General features: G+C 41.7%; 3 protein-coding genes across 9 annotated transcripts; 2 read left to right on the plus strand and 1 right to left on the minus strand.

Moving 5' to 3' along the window:
* Positions 1–344: 344 nt before the first annotated feature.
* Positions 345–19,170, minus strand: LOC307029268 (proteasome subunit beta type-3-like). 4 transcript variants are annotated; one of them, XR_013805277.1, is made up of 6 exons: positions 18,865–19,170; positions 17,612–17,796; positions 17,146–17,253; positions 16,930–17,044; positions 1,961–2,062; positions 346–1,797 (listed from the first exon to the last, which is right to left on the minus strand). XR_013805277.1 is itself a non-coding variant. In XM_079665063.1 (5 exons), the coding sequence occupies exons 1-5, from the start codon at positions 18,865–18,867 to the stop codon at positions 2,024–2,026; spliced, it is 450 nt and encodes a 149-aa protein (XP_079521189.1). In that variant the 5' UTR covers positions 18,868–19,170; the 3' UTR covers positions 345–2,023. The 4 variants fall into 4 exon arrangements, 2 of the variants coding, with proteins under 2 accessions (XP_079521189.1, XP_079521188.1); XR_013805278.1 differs by having other exon boundaries at positions 1,366–1,539; XM_079665063.1 differs by having other exon boundaries at positions 345–2,062.
* LOC307029264 (uncharacterized protein) lies at positions 12,808–16,634 on the plus strand. Of its 4 annotated transcripts, none has more exons than XM_079665057.1 (3): positions 12,808–13,499; positions 14,981–15,247; positions 15,485–16,634. In XM_079665057.1, the coding sequence occupies exons 2-3, from the start codon at positions 15,097–15,099 to the stop codon at positions 16,504–16,506; spliced, it is 1,173 nt and encodes a 390-aa protein (XP_079521183.1). In that variant the 5' UTR covers positions 12,808–13,499; positions 14,981–15,096; the 3' UTR covers positions 16,507–16,634. The 4 variants fall into 4 exon arrangements, with proteins under 4 accessions (XP_079521183.1, XP_079521182.1, XP_079521181.1 ...); XM_079665056.1 differs by lacking the exon at positions 12,808–13,499 and adding an exon at positions 13,506–14,848; XM_079665055.1 differs by lacking the exon at positions 12,808–13,499 and adding an exon at positions 13,506–14,413.
* znf414 (zinc finger protein 414) lies at positions 19,104–24,663 on the plus strand. Its single transcript, XM_079665060.1, has 5 exons — positions 19,104–19,175; positions 19,376–19,486; positions 22,455–22,560; positions 23,179–23,672; positions 24,324–24,663. The coding sequence occupies exons 1-5, from the start codon at positions 19,124–19,126 to the stop codon at positions 24,488–24,490; spliced, it is 930 nt and encodes a 309-aa protein (XP_079521186.1). The 5' UTR covers positions 19,104–19,123; the 3' UTR covers positions 24,491–24,663.
* Positions 24,664–24,717: the final 54 nt, after the last annotated feature.

Genomic DNA, 24,717 nt, shown 5'->3' on the forward strand with positions numbered 1-24,717 from the left:
ACACACACACACACACTTGGGGGGCGGGCCCACCTGTCACTTTTTATGCATACTAATGTGATTGAAACATTTTTTATGATACACCATAAGGCGCAACAGTGGGGGCTTTTCACACCTGTGAATACACATCAACCCCCTCCTATCGACGGATCTCACACCTACTTGGGATATCACACCTACTTGAGATCTCACACCTCGAACAAAGGGGAGGCGGGACTTAGCTCATTAGCATAAGTAGGTAGAGGTGTGACCTGTCACAGCACCTGTCACTTTCTATGCATACTAATGTGATGGAAGCAGGATGAATCTTGCTACTTATATACACACACACATACATACACACATATATTTTTTTATATATTACCAAGTGGTTTCATGTACAAACCACACAAGTATCATGCTAAATTAAGCTGTGTTGCTTGGATATCACTAGATCCTGCTTCATCAGCGTGATATAAGTCCACTGAGACAAATGTAACATTTGTGATATTGGGCTATATAAATAAACATTGATTGATTGATTGATATAAAAGTACATAAATTAGCATAATGACTAGCTAGCCGCTAGCTGCTAACTGCCGCGGCCGCCTCGTTAATATCAAAATCCATCAACAATCCATTACCTTGCTGTCATGAACGCGCGGTGCTGTTACGTGTACAAATAGACGTGCTTAATGTGAACGAGCTTTTTTGGGGGGCGTGGTTAAAGTTGCGCATGCTCTATGAGCGCACATACGGGTACTTCTCAGGCATGCCGGGTAATCTGTGACGTTTCGCTCCGCTCTCTCAAAAGTTGGGCCATTTTGACTTCATGCGCCAATGAGCAGCTCCCATAGAAAAGAAGGCGACCCCTCGCTGTATCCAGTTCTTATTATACATCCATGCTCCAGACGGGTAACATATAACTACCCTCGAGGCGCTTAGTTCTCTCCGCCGTGTGTGTGTTTGTGTGCGTGTGTGTGTGTTGCATGCATGTAGCAGGTTGTGTGTGTAAACTGCCCCACCCCCTCTCACACCGACAGTGGAGAGAGAGATCTCTCGTCTGGATTTGAAAGATCAAAAATAAATCAGACGTATTTTGTAGTCTTATTGCATATTAGAAACGGAGTTGGCGACAGTAAGACTGCGATATAATGTTTATGTAGATATAATACATATGAAATCTATTTTTTAAATGTCTACTGTCCAGTATCGATAAAAACATCGATAATGTTGGACCTTAACAGTACCACGGTCTTTAATAATTCAGCCCCGGGGCCCCGTTAATACGGGGACCTGGTACCCATCCCTAGTTTTAATTATTACATCATCAATATTACCTTTCAAATAACCAAGTACTTGGTGTCTCACAAAGAGCAAGTGGCTAGTGCTGCTAAGAACATACCTGGTGATGGTGATGATGGTGGCTCTTCGCTGCAGGATCTGGTTGATGTCCTCCTAGCAGAAGCGATTGCCTTTGTCGTTCTCGTCAATGAGGGCGGCGTAGGCTCCTTTCCTCAGCAGGTCCTCGATCTCCTTCTTGGAGAACTAATGGACCGGCTAAAGGCGACGCAGATGGAAATTTACACAAGTGGATTTAGAAAACTCTCGAAAATAAACTAAGCGTACTGCAACAGCGACTGGCCCAAAAATGACTTGGCATCTAGAAATATGACAGATTTTCTTTTTCTCATCCCAGCCCGAGCTTCAGACTAGCTTTATCCAGCATTTCCCTCTAATAGTTTCTTGTGATCAGACGGTACACCTTCAGTCCTTCACCGCCTTGGACTGGCCAAAACGATGACACCGAGTTTGAGCCTGAAATACATTTTCAGGTCAAAAGAGCATCATGTGCAGTTGCTGTTCAACGTTTTTAAGCATTAAATGGGAAAATATACACTTAAAGAACCGAGGGAATAAACAGAAAAACTGTTGTTGTTGTAGCCCTATTGAACAGACAGAGCAGATATATATATCGTACCTGCAGGTCATTTTGAGGGTTCCAGTCAGTCGAATATCACACAGGTGTCCGCAGCATTGAGGTTCACAAGCTCTTGATCAGGTGTTTGATGCATGATCCTTTCTGCAGCGATAAATAAAGAAAACAAAGAAAACATTTTTAATAATAGTAATGATGGTAACAACAATAATATTAGTATAACTATTTATATATATATATATATATATATATATATATATATATATATATATATATGTAATAAAACATAATGCACAATGGTACACAGTATCCAAACTCTTTAGGCACTGGTCAGAGGCATTCATGTAAAGCAGATCAACAGAAACCAATACTGGTAAAAACGTTACAGAGATCAAATGTTTCCTTGTCTGAAAGGAGAAACCTAATTTTAAAACAACATTTTCAGTGTGTGACTTGAAAGATAAGTTCTGATCAATAATAAAACCTAGATATGTGTATGTAGTGACCCTTTCAATGTTAATGTCAGTCCCTTGAACAGTACAAATGTTGGGGAGAAAAGAAGTTAACTTTTTGCCATTTGAGAATATCATGAGTTTGGAGTTGTCTGCATTTAATACTAACTTGAGTTGAGATAAATGGGATGGAATAACATCAAAGGCAGACTGGAGGACATCAAGACTTTGCTCTATAGAAGAGGATGAACAATACATAACAGTATCATCTGCATAAAAATGGAAAGCAGCATTTGAACAATTATTAGAGATTATTTACATATATGGTGAAATTATTGGTCCTAATATGGAACCTTGGCGCACACCCTTTCAAATCAAATCAATCAAATCAAGTTTTATTGATATAGCACATTTATAAACGATTTTTGGTCGAGCCAAAGTGCTTTACAAATAATAAAAATACCCTACCAGGGGTAGACATTAAGGGTAAAATGCCACTGGCCCTCCGGGCCGGTGGAATTGTATTATCACTGGCCCCACCATTGTAACCACTGGCCCGGAGCATTCGTCCAAAAGAAATCGACTAATAATGAAGAAAATTAACACATTTGTTGCAATAGTAATTTATGCTAACTACATTACTACTTGTACTACAACATTTTAATACTCAGTTCTTCCTCACTTTCCTCAATTGATCATATTTGGTTTATTAAAATAATTATATTGTGGTCATTGTTAAAACATTTCTGCTATTATTATGAGTATTATTATTTGTATAATGCTCTTTCTGCCGTCATTAGGAGTTAGAAATGTAATGGCTATGTAGTAGATTAGATTAGAACCTTCATTATCCTAAACTGCTGGGACATTTCCCTATAGCCAATACCTTTTATATTTTCTACTCTTCACTTACTTGTCAGCATAGGTCGGCATTGATGTAAAGAGCCGACAGAAGACCTTGTTTATATTGGCATCATATTGAGAGGTGCAGTGATGCGTCATAAAACCAGGAAGTAAGCCGCTGGTTCCCTCGACAAAAAAGCAATGGGACTTCTCTACAGGGTTTTGGAAAATAGCTGGAAATAAAGTCTGTGGAAAACGAACCTGTTTGATAAATGCAGGTTTTGTTCAGCCGGATAATCTCCACATGTCTACCCTACTTTTATAATTTTCGAATCATAAATCTAATCGATAGATTATAAAAGGGTTTTCGGACGCGTCACTGCACCACTAGAAGCCAACTCCATCGATCAAGCTGGCTGAAACTTTCTCTCCCTCTTCTTCTCATGCTCCCTGTCACTCTCCTTTAACTCCTCCGGTGACTTTCTTTTATTTGAAGATCGTTTTTTGCCCGGCGCTTGGCCGGTTACCGCTGGTATTAAAAACATTTTGGCGAATGGTTAGGTGGCGCGATAGTCTTTAGTGAAGGAGCGCGCTCCCGCTCACGGGAGCCTGCTCGCGCTGCGCCCCGCAACAAACAGCTGTTTGCTTTTCACCCAACAATGACAAGCGACTCACGAAACGCTATGTTGTAGCGTTGATAAACGAAACAATTTAACTAAATTGATAGTCAAAATACCAATACCACAGGAAACATTTTTTTTTAAACAATATTTTTAGTGGCCCGAGCGGGCAAGTGGAAAGTACGTTATGCTGGCCCGGGGTGTCTAAATAGTGCTTCCGGGCCAGCGGGCCAATTATAATGTCGAGCCCTGCCTACAGTAAAGACATTTTACAGCTAATACAACAGCAGTTTGTTCAGAATATCAGTATGAGAAGAAAACGACACCCTCTGTCCTTAGACCCTCAAATCGTACAAGGAAAAAGTTCCAGAGAAAACCCACAGTTTAAAGGGAAAAATGGGAGAAACCTCGGGGAGAGCAACAGAGGAGGGATCCCTCTCCCAGGACGGACAGACGTACAATAGATGCCGTGTGTAAATCGAAGAGATAATACATTTTACAACATAGACCGAATGTTAGGAAATGCATGTCTATAATAAGAGGATGAATCCACGAAGATGTCAACAATCCTGTGGGAGCCTTCAGGGAGGCAGCACGACGAGACCCAGGCAGGACCGCAGAGACAGGTTCAGCCCGAAGTCCACGACTTAATCCAGAACTCAGGATAGAGGATCCAGGATGCGGGACCACAGCAAGAGGATCAGCCTCGACTCAAGATCCCGGCGTTGATATAGACACAAAAGAAGAATACACAGATACAGACAGACAGAAGGAAGAACAAGCGCTCCCTTTGGAGTGATTTTTTTTAAATATTGAAGTTAAGTTAAGTTAAAAATAGTCCGTTGTTACTGTTTGAACTAACGTACCAACGGCACTGAACATATTACATATCCATCCATCCATCCATCTTCTCCCGCTTATCCGTGGTCGGGTCGCGGAGGTAGCAGTTGCAGCAGAGAGCCCCAAACTTTCTTTTCCCTGGCCACATCAACCAGCTCTGACTGGGGGATCCCAAGGCGCTCCCAGGCCAGCGAAGAGATATAATCCCTCCATCTGGTTCTAGGTCTACCCCTTGGTCTCTTCCCAGCTGGACGTGCCTGGAACACCTCCCTAGGGAGGCGCCCAGGTGGCATCCTAACTAGGTGCCCGAACCACCTCAACTGGCTCCTTTCGACGCGAGGGAGGAGCGGTTCAACTCAGAGTCCCTCCCGGATGACGGAACTTCTCACCTTATTCCTAAGGGAGACACCAGCCACCCTGCGGAGAAAACCCATCTCGGCCGCTTGTACCTACCATATTACGTTATATACTTCTTCCCTTCTATTTCTCTTATTCTTCTCCTCATTCGTCTTTGTTTTTCTTCAAGTTTGTATTGTATTTCTTCAAGTTTTTATCTTGTTGGTCGAATGCACTTATTGTAAGTCGCTTTGGATAAAAGCGTCAGCTTAATGCAATGTAATGTAATGATAAAAAAAAACCTCGATACCAGGGGTCTCAGACTCAATTTACCTGGGGGCCGCTGGACGTAGAGTCTGGGCAAGTCTGGGCCGCTTCAAATATTCCGCAAAACATTTATTAAAAAATACAACATTAACAGTTATTCAACATCTTCTTAACATGAACTGTTCTTCACAACATAACTATGTACAGTTGCTCTTTCTTGCCTACTCCTTGCTGGTAGAGACCTGGCAGCGCTTCCTCTCACACAGCTGAGCCACATTTGGTTTGAGGGAGGAAGCAGTTGAAAACCCTCAGTATGGCTTGAAGATGTGCATCAGTAAGTCTGGACCTGTACTTTGACTTATTGAAGTTCATGGTGGAGAAGAGCTGTTCACACATATATGTGCTCCCAAAAAGGCACATGGTCCGCTTGAACATCCTGGAAATCTCAGGGAAGGAGGGGGGCAATTCTCTCATGAACTGTCCAAGCTTGTCTGCTTTCCCATTCACTTCCCTGAACTTGGCTTTGAGCTCAGAATTGCACTGCAGGTCGATGAGCTCCATTTGAAGCACACCAGGGGCATTTTCCACATCAAAGGAGAAGGGGTCTGCAAACATTTGGAAAGTGGCTCTGTGTGTCTTGAAGTCTGCAAACCGCTGATCGAATTCCTCCTGTAGCTTCACAATGGCATCAATATACTTCTCACCACTGAATGCTGTGCCCCTGTCCATGAGAGCCTTGCATGCTGGGAAATGGCAGAGGTTTTTCTGAGTGAGCTGGGCTTTCCATAACATCAGTTTTGTAGAGAATGCTCTGACATTGTCATATGCTGCACTAACAAGCTGGCCCTGGCCCTGCAACTTCTTATTCAGAGCATTCAGCTCCTGCATGATGTCAACAAAAAAAAGCTAAGTCCATGAGCCATTTGGGATCACTCAGCTCGGGAGCAGCCATCCCACCCTTCTCCAGCATGAATACTTTCAGTTCTGTTCTCAACTCAAAAAACCTCTTCAGGACGATTCCCCTGCTGAGCCAACATACCTCTGTGAAGTAGAGCACATTCTCATATTCTGACTCAATTTCCTCCAAAAAAGCACGGAACTGGCGGTGCTTTAAGCCCCTGAATCTGATATGGTTGATGCATTTCACAACGACAGACATCACATTGTCAAACTTCAAGCATTTGCTGCAAAGGGCCTGCTGATGGATAATGCAACGCAGAGCAATAGCCTCCTCCACACCCTCCTCCTCCAGTTTTCTTTGAACAAGTGCCACCAGCCCGTTTTTTCTCCCTGTCATTGATGGCGCTCCGTCCGTCGTAATTCCAACAAACCTCTTCAATGGCAGACCGATATCCGCAATGGCATCACACAGTTGCTGAAATATCTCCTGAGCGGTGGTCTGGCCATGCATTGGTTTCACTGTAAGCAACTCCTCTGTCACTTCAAAATTGTCATCAACACCACGGACATACATTGCGAGCTGAGCGGTGTCAGTGATGTCTGTGCTCTCATCAAGAGCCACAGAGTATGCACGGAAAAGTATGGCTTTGTAGCACAGCTGATCATATATGTCACTTGATAAGTCAGAAATGCGCTCTGCCACTGTGTTAGCTGACAGGCTGATGTTGTTGAACTGACCCTTCTTTTCCGGACAGACTATACTTGCAGCCTGCAACATGCATTTTTTTACAAACTCGCCTTCCGTAAACGGCTTTCCCGCCCTAGCAATCATCTCACTCACCACATAGCTAGCTTTGACTGCTAAATCAGCCTCATTGCTTCCTTTCTTGAAGAGATTTTGTTGCTTCCATAGAATGTTTTTTAGCTCTGTGACTTTTTTCTCTCTCTCATCTCCCAGGTATTTTGCATACTCTGCATGTTTAGTTGAGTAGTGACGTTTGACGTTATACTCCTTGTATACAGCGATTTTCTCTGTGCATATAAGGCATGTTGCGTTTCCCCTGTACTCAACAAAAAAATATTCAGTCTCCCACTTCTCCTGAAATGTTCTGTGGTCATCATCGATTTTTCTTTTCCCTGAAAGTTTTGATGAAGACATGGCGATATATTTTGCTTCCACTCTGTGTCACTTTTGGATCACTCTGGATTGATTCCGCTGCGTGCATTTGATTGACGTGTGGCGCAGTTCCCTCGGAGGGGGGAGGGGCGAGGGACCTCCACGCAGCAGTTCCCTGCCAGCAGCAGCAGCGGGAAAAATAAAATTGAAATATAAAAGCGCAAACGCGCGGGCCAGATTAACACTATTACCAGTGCTTGAATTGGGCCGGTACTCACCGGTACGCAGTACCGGCACTTCTGATTTTTACCCATGTGGTACCGGCACTTCTTACTGAGTACTCAGTAAAATGCCGGTACTCAGCCGCCGGCAATATACGTATATATTGTAAACGCAACGCAGCGCAAATGTGGGTCTGACTCTGCCTCACAGAGGGTGACTGGCTGTCTACATGACGTGGCCTGCCGACATTGCCACTTTCATACAGATCATACTAATCCCCTCGATTGGTCTCTGTGTGTCATTCAAGCTCGGGAGGGTGTGTGTTGGTGTATGTGTGGCGCGAGCGAGCGAGAAAGCGCGCGCACCGGTTACGTGTATTGTTGTTAGCATCTGGTGCTAGCTAGCTGCGCTAACGGATATAAGGAGCTTTTTCAACAACAAGGTGGAGGGAGAGTCCTTTGCTGTCAGACTGAGAGGCTGATAACTATAGCTCTAGTGAGGTAAATTACTCTCTGAGTCTTTAGATAGTTAACTTAGTTTAAGTTATCTCAGTGGGTCTCAAACGGTTCGGTCACCATTTATGTAAATGTAGCAGGTATATAAATATACAGGAATGCATTCCACCAATAATCCCTCACGTTTTATTTTATTGTTCCAATATTATTTATTGTCACTTTTATTTTGGTATGTTTACTACAAAAGACCGTTTTGGGAGCTAATGCTATTATTTTGAAGTCTTCACTTTCGGCAGTGACGTCATCTACCTGCGTTGCACCCTCTCTCACTCAGTTGTTTGTATGGCAGACTGAGGTGAGGAGAGTTTGTCATGTGCTCTTTGTAGATTTCTGTTCTAAATGATGTTTACAGTGTTTATATAATCTTAAACTGTGAAACAAGGTTATAATATCATTCCATGGTGCTAATGTGTTGCTGTGTAGTTGTTTTGCAGAAGTTTGAGTGTTTTAGCAAACTTTTAGTTAAGTGTACTGTTTAGCAGCACTTGTGAGGACTCACACACAGCACCTGCAGCATGTTTAATGGCGTCTTTTCCCCACCACAGACTGTTGTGTTGCAGACGTCCATGTTTATTAATGCTGCTGCTTTATTGTGTTTACTTCATGCAGGTATGTTTGTTGCTCCCATGTTTTCGTCTATTGTGTTTTGTACTATGTGTTTATTTTATTGTTTTATTTACATGTCTAAAAATACTAATTAGCCGGTGGTGTATACATTTCCAGTGTAACTGTAATTGTACAGTGTATTGTGATCTATTGTGACAGATTTGATATCTGAATGTTTTATAAGGACTAGTCTCTCAGTTGTTTGTATGGCAGACTGAGACTGGTGTGTTGCAGACGTCCATGTTTATTAATGCTGCTGCATTATTGTGTTTACTTCATGCAGAGGAATAAATACGCCACAGTTTCGGTTAAAGACAACAACCGAATCTCCTTGTCCATCAAACACGCACAACACAACGCAGAGTCGTAGCAAGGGTCTGCTGAGAAGTAGGCCCAGACCGGCTACATAAACACATATTTCCATTTGAGGGGGTAGTGATTAGTCAAATATGCATGAATAATACAAACAAAATGTTAACTAGGTGAAAAAAGGTAAGATAAACTTGTTGAGAGCTAAAACTAGTCTTTGCTGTTGCCTCAAAGAGGAGCAGGGGGGAGAGGAGGGAGACAGGAGAGGTCGATTCAGGAGCCCAGACACACTCACAACTATAAATGAACCAAAAACAAATAAATAAACAAGTTTCAATGTTTTTTCATATTGGGTATTGTATGTTATTTGTTATGGCCATGTACTTATGATTTTATGATTATTTAAATGTATACATTTTTGTTTCATATGGGTGTAGTCTCTTTATTTCCCCCTCAAAATGCACCAGATTGATGCATTTAAGTCCCAACATTTAAAAAAAAATCTTACCGGGGGAGCATGCCCTCGGACCCCCCTATAGGATTTGAGGCCCGGCCCCACTGTTCCCAAATAGATTTGCAATTTTTTTTAAATAGTAACCCATCTCCATATGTTTTCTTTTTGGGTAGTAGATTTAAATTAGAGGGCTATCACTTTGTGCAGCAACGCTATTGACAAATAAATCCAGCAAAATGGCACAAAAAACTGGTAGTGGCCTCAGGGACGAGGAGTCATTTAACCAGCCAGTAGGAGCCAAGCTTTACTTTCTTTTATATCCATAAAGAAAAAGTAAATCTGTTTACAGTTGTTTCATTATGGATGTTGAGAGGTATCCATATATCTCTTCATTTTGCTCTCAAATTGCACCAGATTGATGCATCTAACTTCAATATTTTAAAAAAAATGTTCCCGGGGGAGCATACCCCCGGACCCCCCTAGACTAGAGGGTGTCTGGCCCACTCCCCACTTATAAAAATAGCACTTTACCACTGCACCCCCTCTAATCTCAGATGCACCCTGAGTCATTTTGTTTAAGTACAGTGAGCCTTTCTAAAATATACAGTAAAGAGATAAACCCACCAGCATTATAGGATATACTATGACTTTGTGCAAAATACTTGTTGCTGATTTAGAGTACTGGCACCTTTTTTATTCCAATTCAAGCACTGACTATTACATGATATCAACAAAGGGGCCATGAGAAACTGTCTCGCGGGCCACGTCTGGCACGTCTGGGCCTGGAGTCTGAGACACCTGCTCTATACTCTAGTTTTTATCTTGTTGGTCGAATGCACTTAAGCGTCAGCTAAATGCAATGTAATGTAATGATAAAAAAAAAACTCTATACTCTAGACAGAGTGGGTAAATGACCGTACAGCCAATCACAATGCGTGACGTCATTGACGTCATTACGTCGTACGTCGTGACGTCACTGGTAAGAGACGGACCCCGAACACATATGGTACCCCGAACACATATGGTACTGACACCGGCTCCGCTGCGGCTGAAACAGGAAGAACCATGGCTAAATCAGGCTGTAGCCCGGAACTGGCTCTGGACTCAGAAGCAGAGAAGAATCAGTTAAGCACCAGAAAAGCACAAGAATGGTTCTTGAACCGGTTTGGTTTATTGGCAGTTTGCAAACCACTTAAGAGTACTGGAGTGCGAAACAAAAGCTATTGAGTCAGTGTTGTGGTGCTGTTGCTTTGGTCTGGATCTGTGAGCTAACCACGCCCCGTTCATTTGCATATAAGGAATGGAAATGTGTCATTATGAAATACAAGTCCCCTGAAATAAATAAATGTGTCATTATGAAATACAAGTCCCCTGAAATAAATAAATGTGTCATTATGAAATACAAGTCCCATGAAATAAATAAATGTGTCATTCTGAAATACAAGTCCCCTGAAATAAATGTCATTATGAAATACAAGTCCCCTGAAATAAATAAATGTATCATTCTGAAATACAAGTCCCCTTAAATAAATGTGTCATTATGAAATACAAGTCTCTTGAAATAAATAAATGTGTCATTCTGAAATACAAGTCCCCTGAAATAAATGTGTCATTATGAAATACAAGCCTCTTGAAATAAATAAATGTGTCATTATGAAATAAAAGTCCCATGAAATAAATAAATGTGTATTTAAATGTATACATATTTATTGCCTCATTTATTTATTTCAGAATTTATTTCATAGGCATATTTTGTATTATGTATGTATTTATTTAATTATGTATATATTTATTTAATTAATTAATTTTGGCTTAAATGGCATTCCATACTTTCGAGGCGAGTCGCAGCTCGTCTCAAACGAGGGTTGCGTTCCAATAATCCATTTAGCTTAGGAACCTTCCTAACCAAGTGAAATGACCCAGAAGTACGTCAGTGGCAGCCATGTTAAGTGCCATTCCAATTCTCCAAATGAAAGGAAAGGAGGTTTCAAACTTCCTTTATAACCTCCTTTAGCTTAGGAACCACTGGACCTCCATTGAAGAAAGGAGAGGAGCAAATGCTGCCCCACAATGCATTGCAGCCGCAGCATTTGCCGTCACTCAACAGTCGGCAGTTCACGGAAACAACCGATTATGACCGAGAAATTATATCATGAACGTTACGGTGCTTATTAAGCATTTTAAAACGTATGTGGTAAGTTGCCAAAGTGCTTTGTTCTGAACGTTCATCAGTATTATAATGAAAAAGAGAAATATGAACGCTAGTTTTTACTGAAATTATCAAATAAAGTCAACATTTCAGTCTTTACTGAGCTGTGTGGAGTTTGTTCAACTTTTAAAAGATGTTTGAATGGTGATATACACAGTGATAGATGTTAAGGAATAAAGTTTATAATAAATACATTTGTATTGATTTTAAGATCTTTTCATAGTTCATACAATCATACGTATTGGGATCTGTAGCGGCCAAAATCCTATAGAAATAAACAGATAATTAACTTAAAAATAATACAGCCGCTGAGGCACTAGTTAGCAGATCTTACGCAGGGCAATGATCCAGGTCCAGACAAGAATCTCCAACCGGAGATATTTTCTTTATTGCAAATACAAGTGGACCCTGGATGAGGGAAAGGATGGACAATGATTGGTCAGCTCTAGCCCCAAATGAAGACCAGTGTCATGGAGACACCTGTTTGAAGATCTGCCTGCTCCTGGATGCAGCAGCGTAGCATCATGAACATTTATTCTTTCTGTTTCTCTAGACTATTTTTCTTTCTCTCTATTTCTTTTCCAGGAAGCTGTTGCCTGAAGACTATAGACGATTATTTGTATGGTTAGGATAAAGATAGAGTAAAGCTCCATTTATATATATTTAAGTAATTGTGTGTTTACACTGGCCACAATTAGGGGCCGGAATGTTGGAGCTATATATCTCTTTATATTATTTACTAGTTTAACATTTATTTTCTTGCTGTTTTAGTGTTTATTTTAAATGTATTCTTAGTTATTCTCATAAGTTAAAGTAGTTTCTATGCTTTTATTTTGAAGGCATGTTTTGGGCACTGGGTGATTAGAGCACCTGGTGTATTTGTATATATTGGAGACAGGTGGGTGGTGGGAGCCAGAGCACTAGTAGGCAAACGGTTTTTTATCAGGGTGTTTAGAGCCACAGGGTTTTCCAACCACAGGAAAGGAAAGGAAAGCCATAGGAAAGGCTTAAGGAACAAACCATAGGAAACCTGTTCATTGTCAATGATATTGGATCATAATAAATGTACAACGGAGAATCTTGTCTGGACCTGGATCATTGCCCTGCGTAAGATCTGCTAACTAGTGCCTCAGCGGCTGTATTATTTTAAGTTAATTATCTGTTTTATTTCTATAGGATTTTGGCCGCTACAGGATCATTTGTATTAATGTGGACCGAAGGGAGAGGGTGACGAGCATAAGTTATACTTTCCTTTTTTATTTCAATTCCAACTTTGGTCATGAAGAATATTCTCTGTTGTCCACGTTCATAAAGCATAAAACAACAGCATCAGAGCACGGTGCAGAGTCTCTAGATGAGTTTACAGTAGTCCCTCCTTCTTATTATACATCCATGTTGTAGTCCGCTATAGAAAACTGTAGTGTCCATAGTTTCCCCACAGCAGCAGACGCACATTCATGACGTCCGCTGGCGCATCATAAACACGTTGGATAGTGAAAATGCATTCGGATTCTCTAAAGTACCGCGGTCTCTTCTTCTAAGTCCTTTTGAATTCTCCTATCCACTATCCCTTAACCCCGTGACGTTTCACTCAGAGGTCAAGGAATAGGAGATAGGGTTAAAATTTAGGAGCTGATTTTTGGATTATCGGAACGCAACCAAATATTCGACCGCAACCAAGGTCCCATGGAGGTCCCCGGAAGGGGAGGGACTTCGCCTGACTTCGCCTCACTAACAAACAGAAAATCATGATGTGTCCGAGAAGGGTCTAGCTGCGGCCGCGGACGAGGAGCCCCTCACTGCAGTGTGCAGTGCCTCAATGAGCTTGATGTGGGCGGGAGCTCAACGTGGGCGGAGCTTCACAGATGACGCGTTGCATCCTGTTTCCCGGGTAGCAGTTCTCTTCCCTCCCTTCAATCTAACCCTTCCCTTCCCCCCATCCTAACCCTAACCACTCCCTACCTTTTTACCTAATCCTAATCTTCCTTCCTCCAACCCAAACCCTCTCCTCCTGTCGTGTAGTGTCGTCAATTCGCTTTGCGTGTAGTGTTGTGTAGTGTCATGTAGCTTGGTTTCACTTGACGTCACACCGCTGCGTTCCTTTGGCGCGAAATTCCATTGGAGGTCAGGAAGTAATTTTCTACAGAGGATCTAGCTGCTGTTAGCATTGTGAAAATGCCGGTGTGTTGTGTAGTTTACAGTTGTTCCAATCGATCCGGCCGAGAGAAAAACAAGAGGTTTTACTGAGTGCCGAAGGTTGTCGTCCATAAAGCTGAGCAATTTAAGAAGCTAACCGAAGAACGCCGGAAAAAATGGCTTTCAAACCTAGATCTGTGGTCGGGAGGAGCAGAGTCGTCTAATTAGACCCTCCAGAAAAACACGAGTCTGCGATCGCAGAATTTACCGCATAATCAGCAAAATGGCCCAGATTTTTAAAAGGCCGCATATTTATCAAAAGGCCGCATAATCCCCGCATTTTTCCACACAAAGTTGAGAAGAAAAAAAAGTTAACTCGTCTTGACGTGACGTCATCAGCTCGCGCATCACAGAATGTAAACAACACTGTATAGAGCTCATTTACCAACGAACATTTCTACTAAAGACCGGGCAAAAAGTGGGGGGAAACTATTCTGCACCCCGTGCAACTGTGTGTTGCAGCATAAGAGAAAATCGACGGTGGCGACCCACTTTGATTCATTCAAACATTTGAAAATGCTTTCTGCTACTGCGGACAAGAAAGCCATTCAACTCACGTTCACCAAGGGATCAACCTCCAAAACCCTTTCGAGGGCTACCAGAAACGAAGTGAGTAGCCTACAAGATTGAAGCTGGTCAGATAACGAAAGAGTAAATTAAAACAGAATGAGGCGGAGAAGAGTGTGTGTGTGTGTGTGGGGGGGGGGGGTGGTGTCTGTGTGAGATTAAAATAGCCTAATTGCTTTTACAATAAATAAACATTGAATGTGTTTAATTGAATAGTAAAGGGGTTTAACGTTAGTGGCAGGTTGTGTGTGAGAGAGAATAAATAAGACAGCCCAATATTTAAAAAAATGGTTATTCTTTTCCCCCGTATATTTAGCATATTTCGCAACTTTCCGCATATTTCCTAACTTCCCGCAATTTCACCGCATAAAATCACATAAAACCCCGCATGTTTAATCGCATAATCAAGGATTTCTGCCCGCGTTTTTCTGGAGGGTCTATCTAATGCACGTGTCTGCAGCGACCACTTCATCAGAGGTATTAGCTAACTTGGTTTTTGTGGCTTTGTTTATGTATTATTGGGTTGTGGTTAAATGCTTATTTACTTAGTAATACTGATCATGTTTAAGTTACCTGTAGTCTAATATGGACTTTGTTGGGACTTTTTAGGGTGCCTTAGCGCTTTGGGTGACGTTGAGTCGGTAGACTGGGCTCCCACTGTTAGCCTCGGTTACCACACAACAAGTAAGCCCAGATCAGAGGCATCTCTTCGACGAAAGCAGAGGATGGAGCTCAAGGAAGAACAACAAAGACAATCAGAATGTGCAGAGGCTTTGTTGGATCTCCTGCAGACAACCGAGAGCCCAGAACCGACGCAACCCCCGTCTGACAGCCCACAACCAGAAGACACCAGTGGGATATTAAATGACCAACAAGGTAAATTAACCACCAGCATTATTATTAAACATTACAAATGTGATTGTCAGAAAATCAATGCAAACTTTGAATTAGGTTTAGAAAATAGAGTACTAACTTGAGAATCTGCAATAATTGGAACAGAGAACTTGCATGTCTGTAAAAAGGTTGTCAAAAAGATAACTTCACAACAATTCATATTCATATTTGACTATTTTAAATAACTAATTATGCTTGCTACTGCTATATTTTATGCAGATGCAGGATGCCAGACTGATTTAACGATGGAGGACATCGAGAGGATGGAGGATGTTCTGAGACAGAACACAACAGAGCTGGGAGATCTTCGGACAAAGGCACTGGACACAAAGTTCAACCAGGAGTCCTTTGAGAACAACGAAGAGAAGACAAAGTTTTACACTGGGCTCCCCAACTTCTTAGTTTTACTTCAGGTTTTTCAACTGTGCGAGCCCGACATCACCTGTGGCCCTATGTCTGTGCTCTCCAAATTTGAACAGTTCATTTTAGTTTTGCTGAGGCTGAGACTAAATCTCCCTCTGAAAGATTTGGCTTTCAGGTTCAACATCTCTCTCTCCACTGCTTCTAGAATTTGGCATAAGTTAATTGACATACTTCTTGAGAGTACAGAATTTATAATTGAGGGGCCAGAGCGACATGTACTTCAAGCTACAATGCCAATGGGATTCAGACAGGCATTTGGATGTAGAGTTGCTGTGATTGTTGACTGTTTTGAAGTTTTTATTGAGAGGCCCTCTAATTTACTAGCAAGAGCCCAAACATGGTCCAACTACAAGCATCACCATACTGTTACATTTCTGATTGGTGTTGCTCCCCAAGGCTATGTCACTTACATATCTTGCGCCTGGGGAGGAAGAGTTAGTGATAAACAGATCACAATACAGAGTGGGCTCCTAAAAAACCTGTTACCTGGAGATATTGTCCTAGCAGACCGTGGGTTCGATATTGGCGATAGTGTGGGATTTTGCTGTGCTTCACTAAAGATGCCTGCATTCACCAGGTGGAAAAGTCAGCTGTCAGGATACGAGGTGGAAGAGACAAGAAAAATAGCTAATGTGCGTATTCATGTCGAAAGAGTCATAGGATTAGTCAGAAGAAAATATCAGATTCTGCAAAGCAGGGCTGTGCCCATAGAGCACATGCTAACAAAACCAGGTGAGGCACTAGCATTAATTGACAAGATTGGGGTTATTTGCTGTGCCTTGTCTAATCTGTCAGTGTCTGTCGTCCCATTGGAGTAAAGTCATGGAGCTGTAGTCTTGTAAATAAGAAACCATGTATTATTCAGTATCATTTAATCTTTTCAGTAAACATCTTTTTGTGTGTTGTAAATTGTGTAGCCCTACTCAATATAAAACTTTCATCTACATTCAGGCTTAATTCATTCAACAATATTCTAGAGATGACAATTGGTCTGGTGACGCTCCCATGTATGGCCATTGAGGGTTATTGTAAATGTAAATGAGAAACCATGTATTATTCAGTCTTCTTAGTATCATTTAATCTTTTCAGTAAACATATTTTTTACAATAGCAATATATCACACAGCCCTACTTCCTCTAGTGAGTGTAGTCAGTGAATATGAAGGTGCTGTAATGCAGGTTAAAGAGCTGCCACTGTGCAAATAATAATGCAACAAGGAGAGAACCACAACTTCCGCTCACAACAAAGTCTTCTGTCACCATGGGGCAGCCAATCAGATCCAAGGAGCACATGAATGGTTTGGAGGTTTTTGGATCTATTCCGGCGATCACAGGCTCGATATAGTATGGCCCAAACCTGATGAGAGCATGACATATTTACCATTTATGCAGGTATTTGTGCCTACTGTAAGCAGCTTAAATGTGGACATGGGTCTATATTAAGTTCAGTGCACTCACCTCTTCTCGTACAACAGGTTGGACACCATTCTCATGAAGGTCTCGGGCTTGATCTGGCGACCCTCCTTCAGCTCGTACAGGTTCAGTCTGAATTTAAGCCTCTGGGATCTACACACAAGGCAAAGACGTCCATTAATCCTCAGATATTTACATTGAATTCAGTCATCACAAATCTAACTTATTTCAAAGCTATGGATAGCAGAATTTCTAATAACGTTTTCTCCCCTATTTATTGGAATGAATAGTAATACTATTCAACTACAACACTTTTGTTGTTGGTATTAACATTATAGGTGTAGTATTGTACTTGACACTCCAGGCTTTCTCTAAATGAGAAGTCTTACTTAGTCTAAATCTGAGAGTTGTAGCTTTATAGAGTTGTAAATCAATCCTGTCATCATAGTACCCTGGTGTTCACAACTGTTTAGCCACTTTGAGAGGACAAGGTGGAGGTCTACACACTCACACTGTCTGAACATCAGTGGCCAGTCCTGCCAGCCCAATATACAGCTTATCTCCCATGGGGAAGATCTTCTGGAAGTCTGTGGTGACCATCTGAGCCTGGATGCCAAACCTCCGGTCCGCTGCTATCGCCACACAGTTCTTCCCTCGCATGGCCATGACGGCCCCTCCGTTATAGGACATAATAGACTGGATGAAGAAGGAGAAACGCAAGAAGAGTTAAGTTAGTCAGAGCTTAAACCATTGATAGATCAAACAACTGATTAAAGAGACAAATCAAACTATTTAAACATAAAGCTCATTTTTAAGCACATTCATTGAAATAAAAATTAAGTTTAAGTTGAGGCCCTTCTATACAGCATAACATGTAAAGAATATCCTAAGAATATGTATTATTTGCAACATGCAAATAAGATACTGAATAATGTTATCCTCAAAATAAATGACTGAAATCTATGTATTTCATTTAAGGACCAAAAACATGACTCAGGGTTATTTCCAACCACCCAAATGTGTAAACATGGAGCATAACGTTAATCTAAAATCATTTCAACGATCAAAATAAATAAAAGTAAGATAAAATAAAAAGTGTAGTTGTAGAACATTATTATTGAACCAAAGTCTTTCTTATCCCGCGTTATACATGTTTAAATGTAATGATGTATAGTGAAACCTCGTTGCTGGGTTGTTGAAGTTGTTGCAGTTGTCTGCTGTCAGTGGACTCACATTAACAAATTGCTGACTAGCTTAGTAGGTTGAAGCTTTAGCTAACCAAACTAGCAATGTCTAATCAACCAAACGTTAGCTGATGTTGACCCAAACGCAACATCAGCCCTTTAAGTGAACCGGATTTATTGAATCATAATGCCATTAAAGTGATTTCGGGGAATGATTGTAACAGTTAAGTTAGCCTACAAGACACAACGTTAGCTCGTGTGCAGCTAGGTAAGCTAAGTATTTAGCATTGCAGCTATGCCCCGGCTACCATCACAATGAAATGTTTTGTATAATTAACTCCAACATTGAATATATTGAAACGTTTAGAGTTGTGAGATTGAAGTTACTTGCAACCCCAAACTTAAAATATGTTTTCATTAAATATTTGCTAAGTTTAAGCAGGATGGAGAAGTCTATAAGCTAGCTGGCTACCAACATTAGCTTAGCCATCTCTTGTAACTGTTACCCTTAAATACTAGTTACATTTGACCATTTACCTAAAAACACATTGGCATGTGATCTAATGTCTGGTGCTCTTACCATTGTGAGTGTGTTGTGATTTTTTCACGATATCTGCGGCGTGCAGGTTCATTTAGTTGTTTGACATAGTCGGTGTCCTCCATGATTCCTGCGTTGATGAATGATTGCGTTTTCACGTCCTGACCTCCACTTGAATTTCGCGCGTCATAGAAGTCACGTGACTGAAACCAAGCTAATTTCGCATTGCATCCTGGTTCTTGTAGTCCGTTTTCTACCTTCCTCTGTTGTTGTCTCTGCAGAGCTGCACTGCTCCGCCACTATGATGTATTCGGGCAGCTCAGTCTTACAACCACCTGAATCTGGAATGGGAGGTTTGTAATTCAACTCAAACACTAAACAATATGCAAACTTGCTATGTGCTGTCCCATTGTGCTTAGCGGCGCTAGCTAACTAAGTTAGCATGCAAGCTAGCTCGCAGCTTGAGTTCTGTCCCTAATTTCCTGACGTTTGTCACCGTCACAACTAGATACGAAATTCACGGAATGTTTGAAGAGTTATTTTTCTTTTTCAGGAAACAAGAGGATACCGTGTCCGCTACACGGCTGTAAGCGGGTGTACACAGACCCGGCCGCTCTGGAGAGCCACATCAAGGACCATGAGATCGCAGCGCAGTCTCTGCCCGGTGAGGAGGCTCAGGGTGGGCGTGAGGAGACCGCTCTCTGAGTGGGTCATGGGTCAGCACTCAGCGGGTTATCAACCATAGATTGGTTCTTTTAATTTAAGTCAATAGCATAATAACTTATTGCAGATGAATGACTCCCAAAGCAGTGGTGTAAAATACATTTACTCAAGTACTGTACGATTTTGGGGTACTTTACTTGAGTATTTCTACTTTTTGCTACTGTGTATCAAAAAACAGCTGTACTACAATTCTGAGGTAAATGGTGTACTTTTACTTCACTACATGTATTTAATACCTTTAGTTACTTTACAGATCTGGATGAATGATGTGAAATATAATCAAGTGTTAAATCAGACTTTAGTTCCACCTGGAGTAAATTCACGAGCTACCCTGCAGTATACAAAGTCATTCAAACTAGCTGCACCTTTACCAGCTTTGAGAACACTTTAATGATCAATCATTATAAAACATATCATATATATTTTTCTGAAAAGGACCAATCTGTAGAATGAGTACTTCTACTTTTGGTAGTTTAAGTATATTTAGATGGCAATACTACATACATGCCAACCTTTCCAAATCCAAAAGAGGTAGGTTTGCGCGTGGCAAATGTGCACGCCCAAATTAGGTAATCAGAAGAAATGGAACCCCAGTAATTACATGTATAAACCATGTATTTAACATATATTGCATAATTGTATGCATTTTTCAGACAAAGTGGTAGTTTGGTAAACAGTGACATCAACGACATGTTTGGTCTGTAAAATGCCCGAAAAGTAAAAGAATGGGAGATAAATATCCCAAAGTCTCCACATTTTATTATATTTGTAATGTGTTTCTGGTCCTCTTTCAGTTGAGACAGTGTAGATGAAGGATGTGTCAGGATGTAGAACTCTTGTGTGAACATCGGATAAAGCTAGGTTCATATTCTTGTTTCAGGTTGTTGACATATTAGAGTCAAAGGTTTGCACAGAGCGAAATATCTTTGTGTTGCGCCGTAAATCAGAAAATAATGCATTAAAAGTCATGTCCTGCATTTTTCTACTGATAAAGTGTGATATAAATAATGTACAGGCTTTCAGATGGCTGTAGTTCACTAAACAGAGACATTAACGACAGAAAAAGTGAAAGAATGGGAGATAAATATCCCAAAATTGTATTATATTTTTTGTTTGTTTGTGGTCCTCTTTCAGTTGAGACACTAGGTGAAGGATGCTTCAGGAAAAGACCAAACACTGGATGTCTTTCAGTCGCCAACATGTGTTTTCGAGACACTGATATTAACGGGGAAACCCTGCAGGACTCAAATGCCTAGGCCGTGTCTCGTTTCTGAGATTCCCCTCCTCGACTCCGATCCTCTTGTCTTAGTCCCGCCCACAGGAGATGCGAGCCGAGGAGGGGAGCCGAGGAGAGAGGAAGGGAAGCAGCAGGCGGTTAGAGAAATGAGAACTCCTCTCCTCTGAGCGGTCACTTTAAAGAGACGTCCGTTAATGATGACAGCAGCTCTCTGTCTGATGGACAGATGTGTTCATGATGACTTATATATTTACTTTTAATTCATTCACAGGCAATAATAATAACAATAACAATAACAGGCTACAGATGCGGAGACACAGGCCCTTTCTCATTTCACTAATTCCCCTCCTCGACTCCCCTCCTCGACTCCTATCCTCAAGACTTAGTCCCGCCCACAGGAGATGCGAGCGGAGGACTGAGGAGGGGAACCGAGGAGAGAAGAGGGGAACCAAGGAGAGAGGAAGGGAAGCAGCAAGCGGTTAGAGAAATGAGAACTCCTCTCCTCTGAGCGGTCATTTTAAAGAGACGTCCATTAATGATGACAGGAGGCACAGCAGCCCTCTGTCTGATGGACAGATGTGTTCATGACGACTTATATATTTACTTTGATTCATTGACAGTGCGGTATAATGAGATAATAACACGCTACAGATGCGGACATATACACACACACACATATCTGGACACTACGTCATCGAGTAGCGCCAAATGCTGGGCATTTAACATGCATTCAAACAGTCCTTCGGTGCCACTCGATGACGTTTACTCGACATTGAGAAACGGCCACAGAGCACTGTTTGTATGATGGGATCACAGACACGCTGCAAATGGTGTCCGCCAAAAGTCGAGTCCAGTGTCTATGTAGTGTCATTTTTATTTGTTATAGTTTAGGAAGATTGAAAATCGGTAGGGAAAGCCAGCTAAGTCGGTAGGCGGTAGAAACATGTCAAAAGCGGTAGACTACCGCCCAAATCGGTAGGGTTGGCAGGTATGATACTATTGTATTTCTACTTAAGTAGCATTACAAATGCAGGACGTTTACTTGTAACAGAGTATTCCTACACACTGGTACTTCTAATTTTACTGAAGTACAATATCTGAGTACTTCTCCAACCTCTGTCTAAAGGAGAAGGGGTTGGCAAGTTTTCTTTTTTTAACATTTTAGTAGTTGTATGTAATTTGACCACGAGCTATCCTATCTATTAGCACATTCATTACACTAGTACTCCATGTTAATTAATACATTTGACACACCTGACAGAATAAGTCACATCCCATTAAGGACTTCATTCCAGCGGTAATTCGCCCTGGGGGGCACCTGTAATCCCAGAGAGCAAGATGAATGCTACATGTCATTCAGATTAGAAGTAGTAGTAGCAATAGTAGTCGTAGTGGCACGACCTCCTGTAAAGGGCATAATGTGTGCAGATACTTTAGATAAAAAAAAAAAGGCCACATGTTTTTTCTAAAATCCTACTTATGAGAACATAGATGCTGTCAATGTATAAAGATAACACTACCTTAAACAAGTAGTTATATTGGTTCAAACAAGGTCCATTCCGGCTGTACTTTTTAGTTTTATTGAGTTTTTGGTTGGAGATGAGAATGGAAAGTCTGCATGGCTGCATAGTGAGAGAACCTACATCATGTTCTCACTGTGTCATCCCCTCAGGAAAGGTGATGCTGTGCTCCACGGTGGGGTGCAGTGGTTCCTTCCCCAACATGCAGAAGCTGATTGAACACATGAGGCATCACCACAAACCCAACATATTCTTCGTGTGAGTCTGACTGGCCATGCACTCAGCTGACATACTGTTCATTAGTAGAAATGTTTCATCCTGTGTATTCAGAAGGAAAACATAGGGAGGGGAGGATACAGGATTTTATCGCAAATCACAATAAAAAATACTTAAGTTGATCGTGGAGAAATTCCATTATCAGGATTATCGTAAACATCCTTGCAAGTGTAAAATAGAGCATGATTAAAAATACTGGAATAATAAGAAAGAACAAACTCAAATAATTCCCTTGATTTGAATAATTTATTTATGATTAATTGTTACCCTATTTAAGTTATTGTTAACTAAAACGGATAGATAAATACTTTATTGATCCCAATTTGGGAAATTATTTAAGACGTTAACTAACAACGGTGTTTTCTATCTGTGATGCAATACAAATACTTGTTTCTTAAATAAATCAAACGTAAGGTAATTCCAGTAGGATTTATAGCCGTTTCACAAGCTTGGGCATATGTTTGAAGATTTTCAAGTTAACGTAGTGAATTGAGATTATTTTGTGGAGGATAATCATGACCTGATACCTTACCTCTGTCCCACCCAATGCCTGAATGTGTTGCATTGTATGTCAGCTGCTAACATCTTCTTTCTGTGAAGGTGTGAGAGTTGTCGCACAAAGTTGCGTTCCTACCGCGGCCTCCTGACCCACCTGCACACCTGCTCCAAAGTGATGCGGGGGAAAGCCAAGCCCACTGAGCCAAACATGGCCCCCATGGAGGTGGACCAGAAGCCCCCCTGGCTGGAAGCAGCATCTGCCCCCTCTCAGATCCTGAACCCAGACCCCTCCTTCCCAGCTGTGGTGAAGCCGGGGCCCGATGGCCCCCCTCTCCTCGGCCCCCCCTTCATGTCTAACCTGGAGCCCACCCCCCCCCACCCTGCTCCTCCAAAGCTCACAGAGGCGGCTCCACAGCCCCCCATAAGGAGTGACGCCTCTGATCTGATTCCGTCCTTACACTTTGGGGCCCCACCATTGACTCCCACCCAGGGGCAGCACCCGACACAGACCAGGTCCCCTGAGGACGTCCACCCCGCTCCAGGATCAGCTCCTCGCTCTCCTCCTGGGCCCTCGGCTGTGTGGAGGAAGAATCAAGGTGAGCATACCCTGGCAGATGTGGCTCCACTTTAACTTTCAAACCGCCTTAAAGTGCACCATGTTAACATCATTGAAGGCCAGTTCATACTTTCTGAGTGTGTGTGTCTGCCAGGTTCCACTGTGGTCCTCATCACTCAAATTACTTCATCCAAATTGTTATGCATGCCCCAAAGCTGTATACATTTGGGTCATACATAAAAAATACAAAAATAACCTACAATGCAGGATGAGGCCCAAATGTATTTCTTAAATAAAACAACGTATTTAGTATAGTATAGTAAAGAATCTGGAGTTTCTGAAATAAAGGTACAATATATTTTGTTACCTTGCAGACTGAACACTTGACAACTAATGTTCTTCCCTGTAGCCAAGAATAAGAAAATAATATGTATTGTTTTAAAGGGAGGTTGTGTAAGCAGTCTTCTGTGGAACACAAAGGCAGCCATATGGCGTTATACTCCTGGCACAGGCAGACATTCAGTTGTAAATGGATTAGCATGCACATCTTTGGAGTACGTGTGAGATCAAAAGCTGCAGACTCACTCAGGCTGACATCAACTTCCTCTGTAAAGACGGCAGTGCAGAAGAAATATGATTTTTTTGTATTTTTCATTTTGTCAAGACATTAATTTGTCATTCCTTTTGTCAGGGTCCTGCAACAGCCGCATCTTGTGGGAGCACACCAAAGGGCGCTACACGTGTGTGCAGTGTGGCCACATGGTGATCAGCCGTAAAGAGATGACTCAGCACATCTCCACTAAACACAGCAGGAACAAAGCTGCAGAAGACACAGGGAGCGCTGCCACCAAAACGTAGAGAAGAGGCAACATGTCTCTTGTTCTCCTCAGGAACTGAAGTACATTACCCGCAGCACTGATTCATGAACTGAGTATATATTTCATTGATTGCCACAAAGCACTTTTATTGCCTTTTTGCTTCCAGGAAACCATACGACTTTTCAGCTAAATAAAGTTCATTACTAATCTCCCTATTGTTGAAAAATAAAGAGCTTTTTGAACATTAAGCATGGAGACATGTCACCT

Source organism: Notothenia rossii (assembly GCF_949606895.1).
Source record: "Notothenia rossii genome assembly, chromosome: 2".
Lineage (NCBI taxonomy): Eukaryota > Metazoa > Chordata > Actinopteri > Perciformes > Nototheniidae > Notothenia > Notothenia rossii.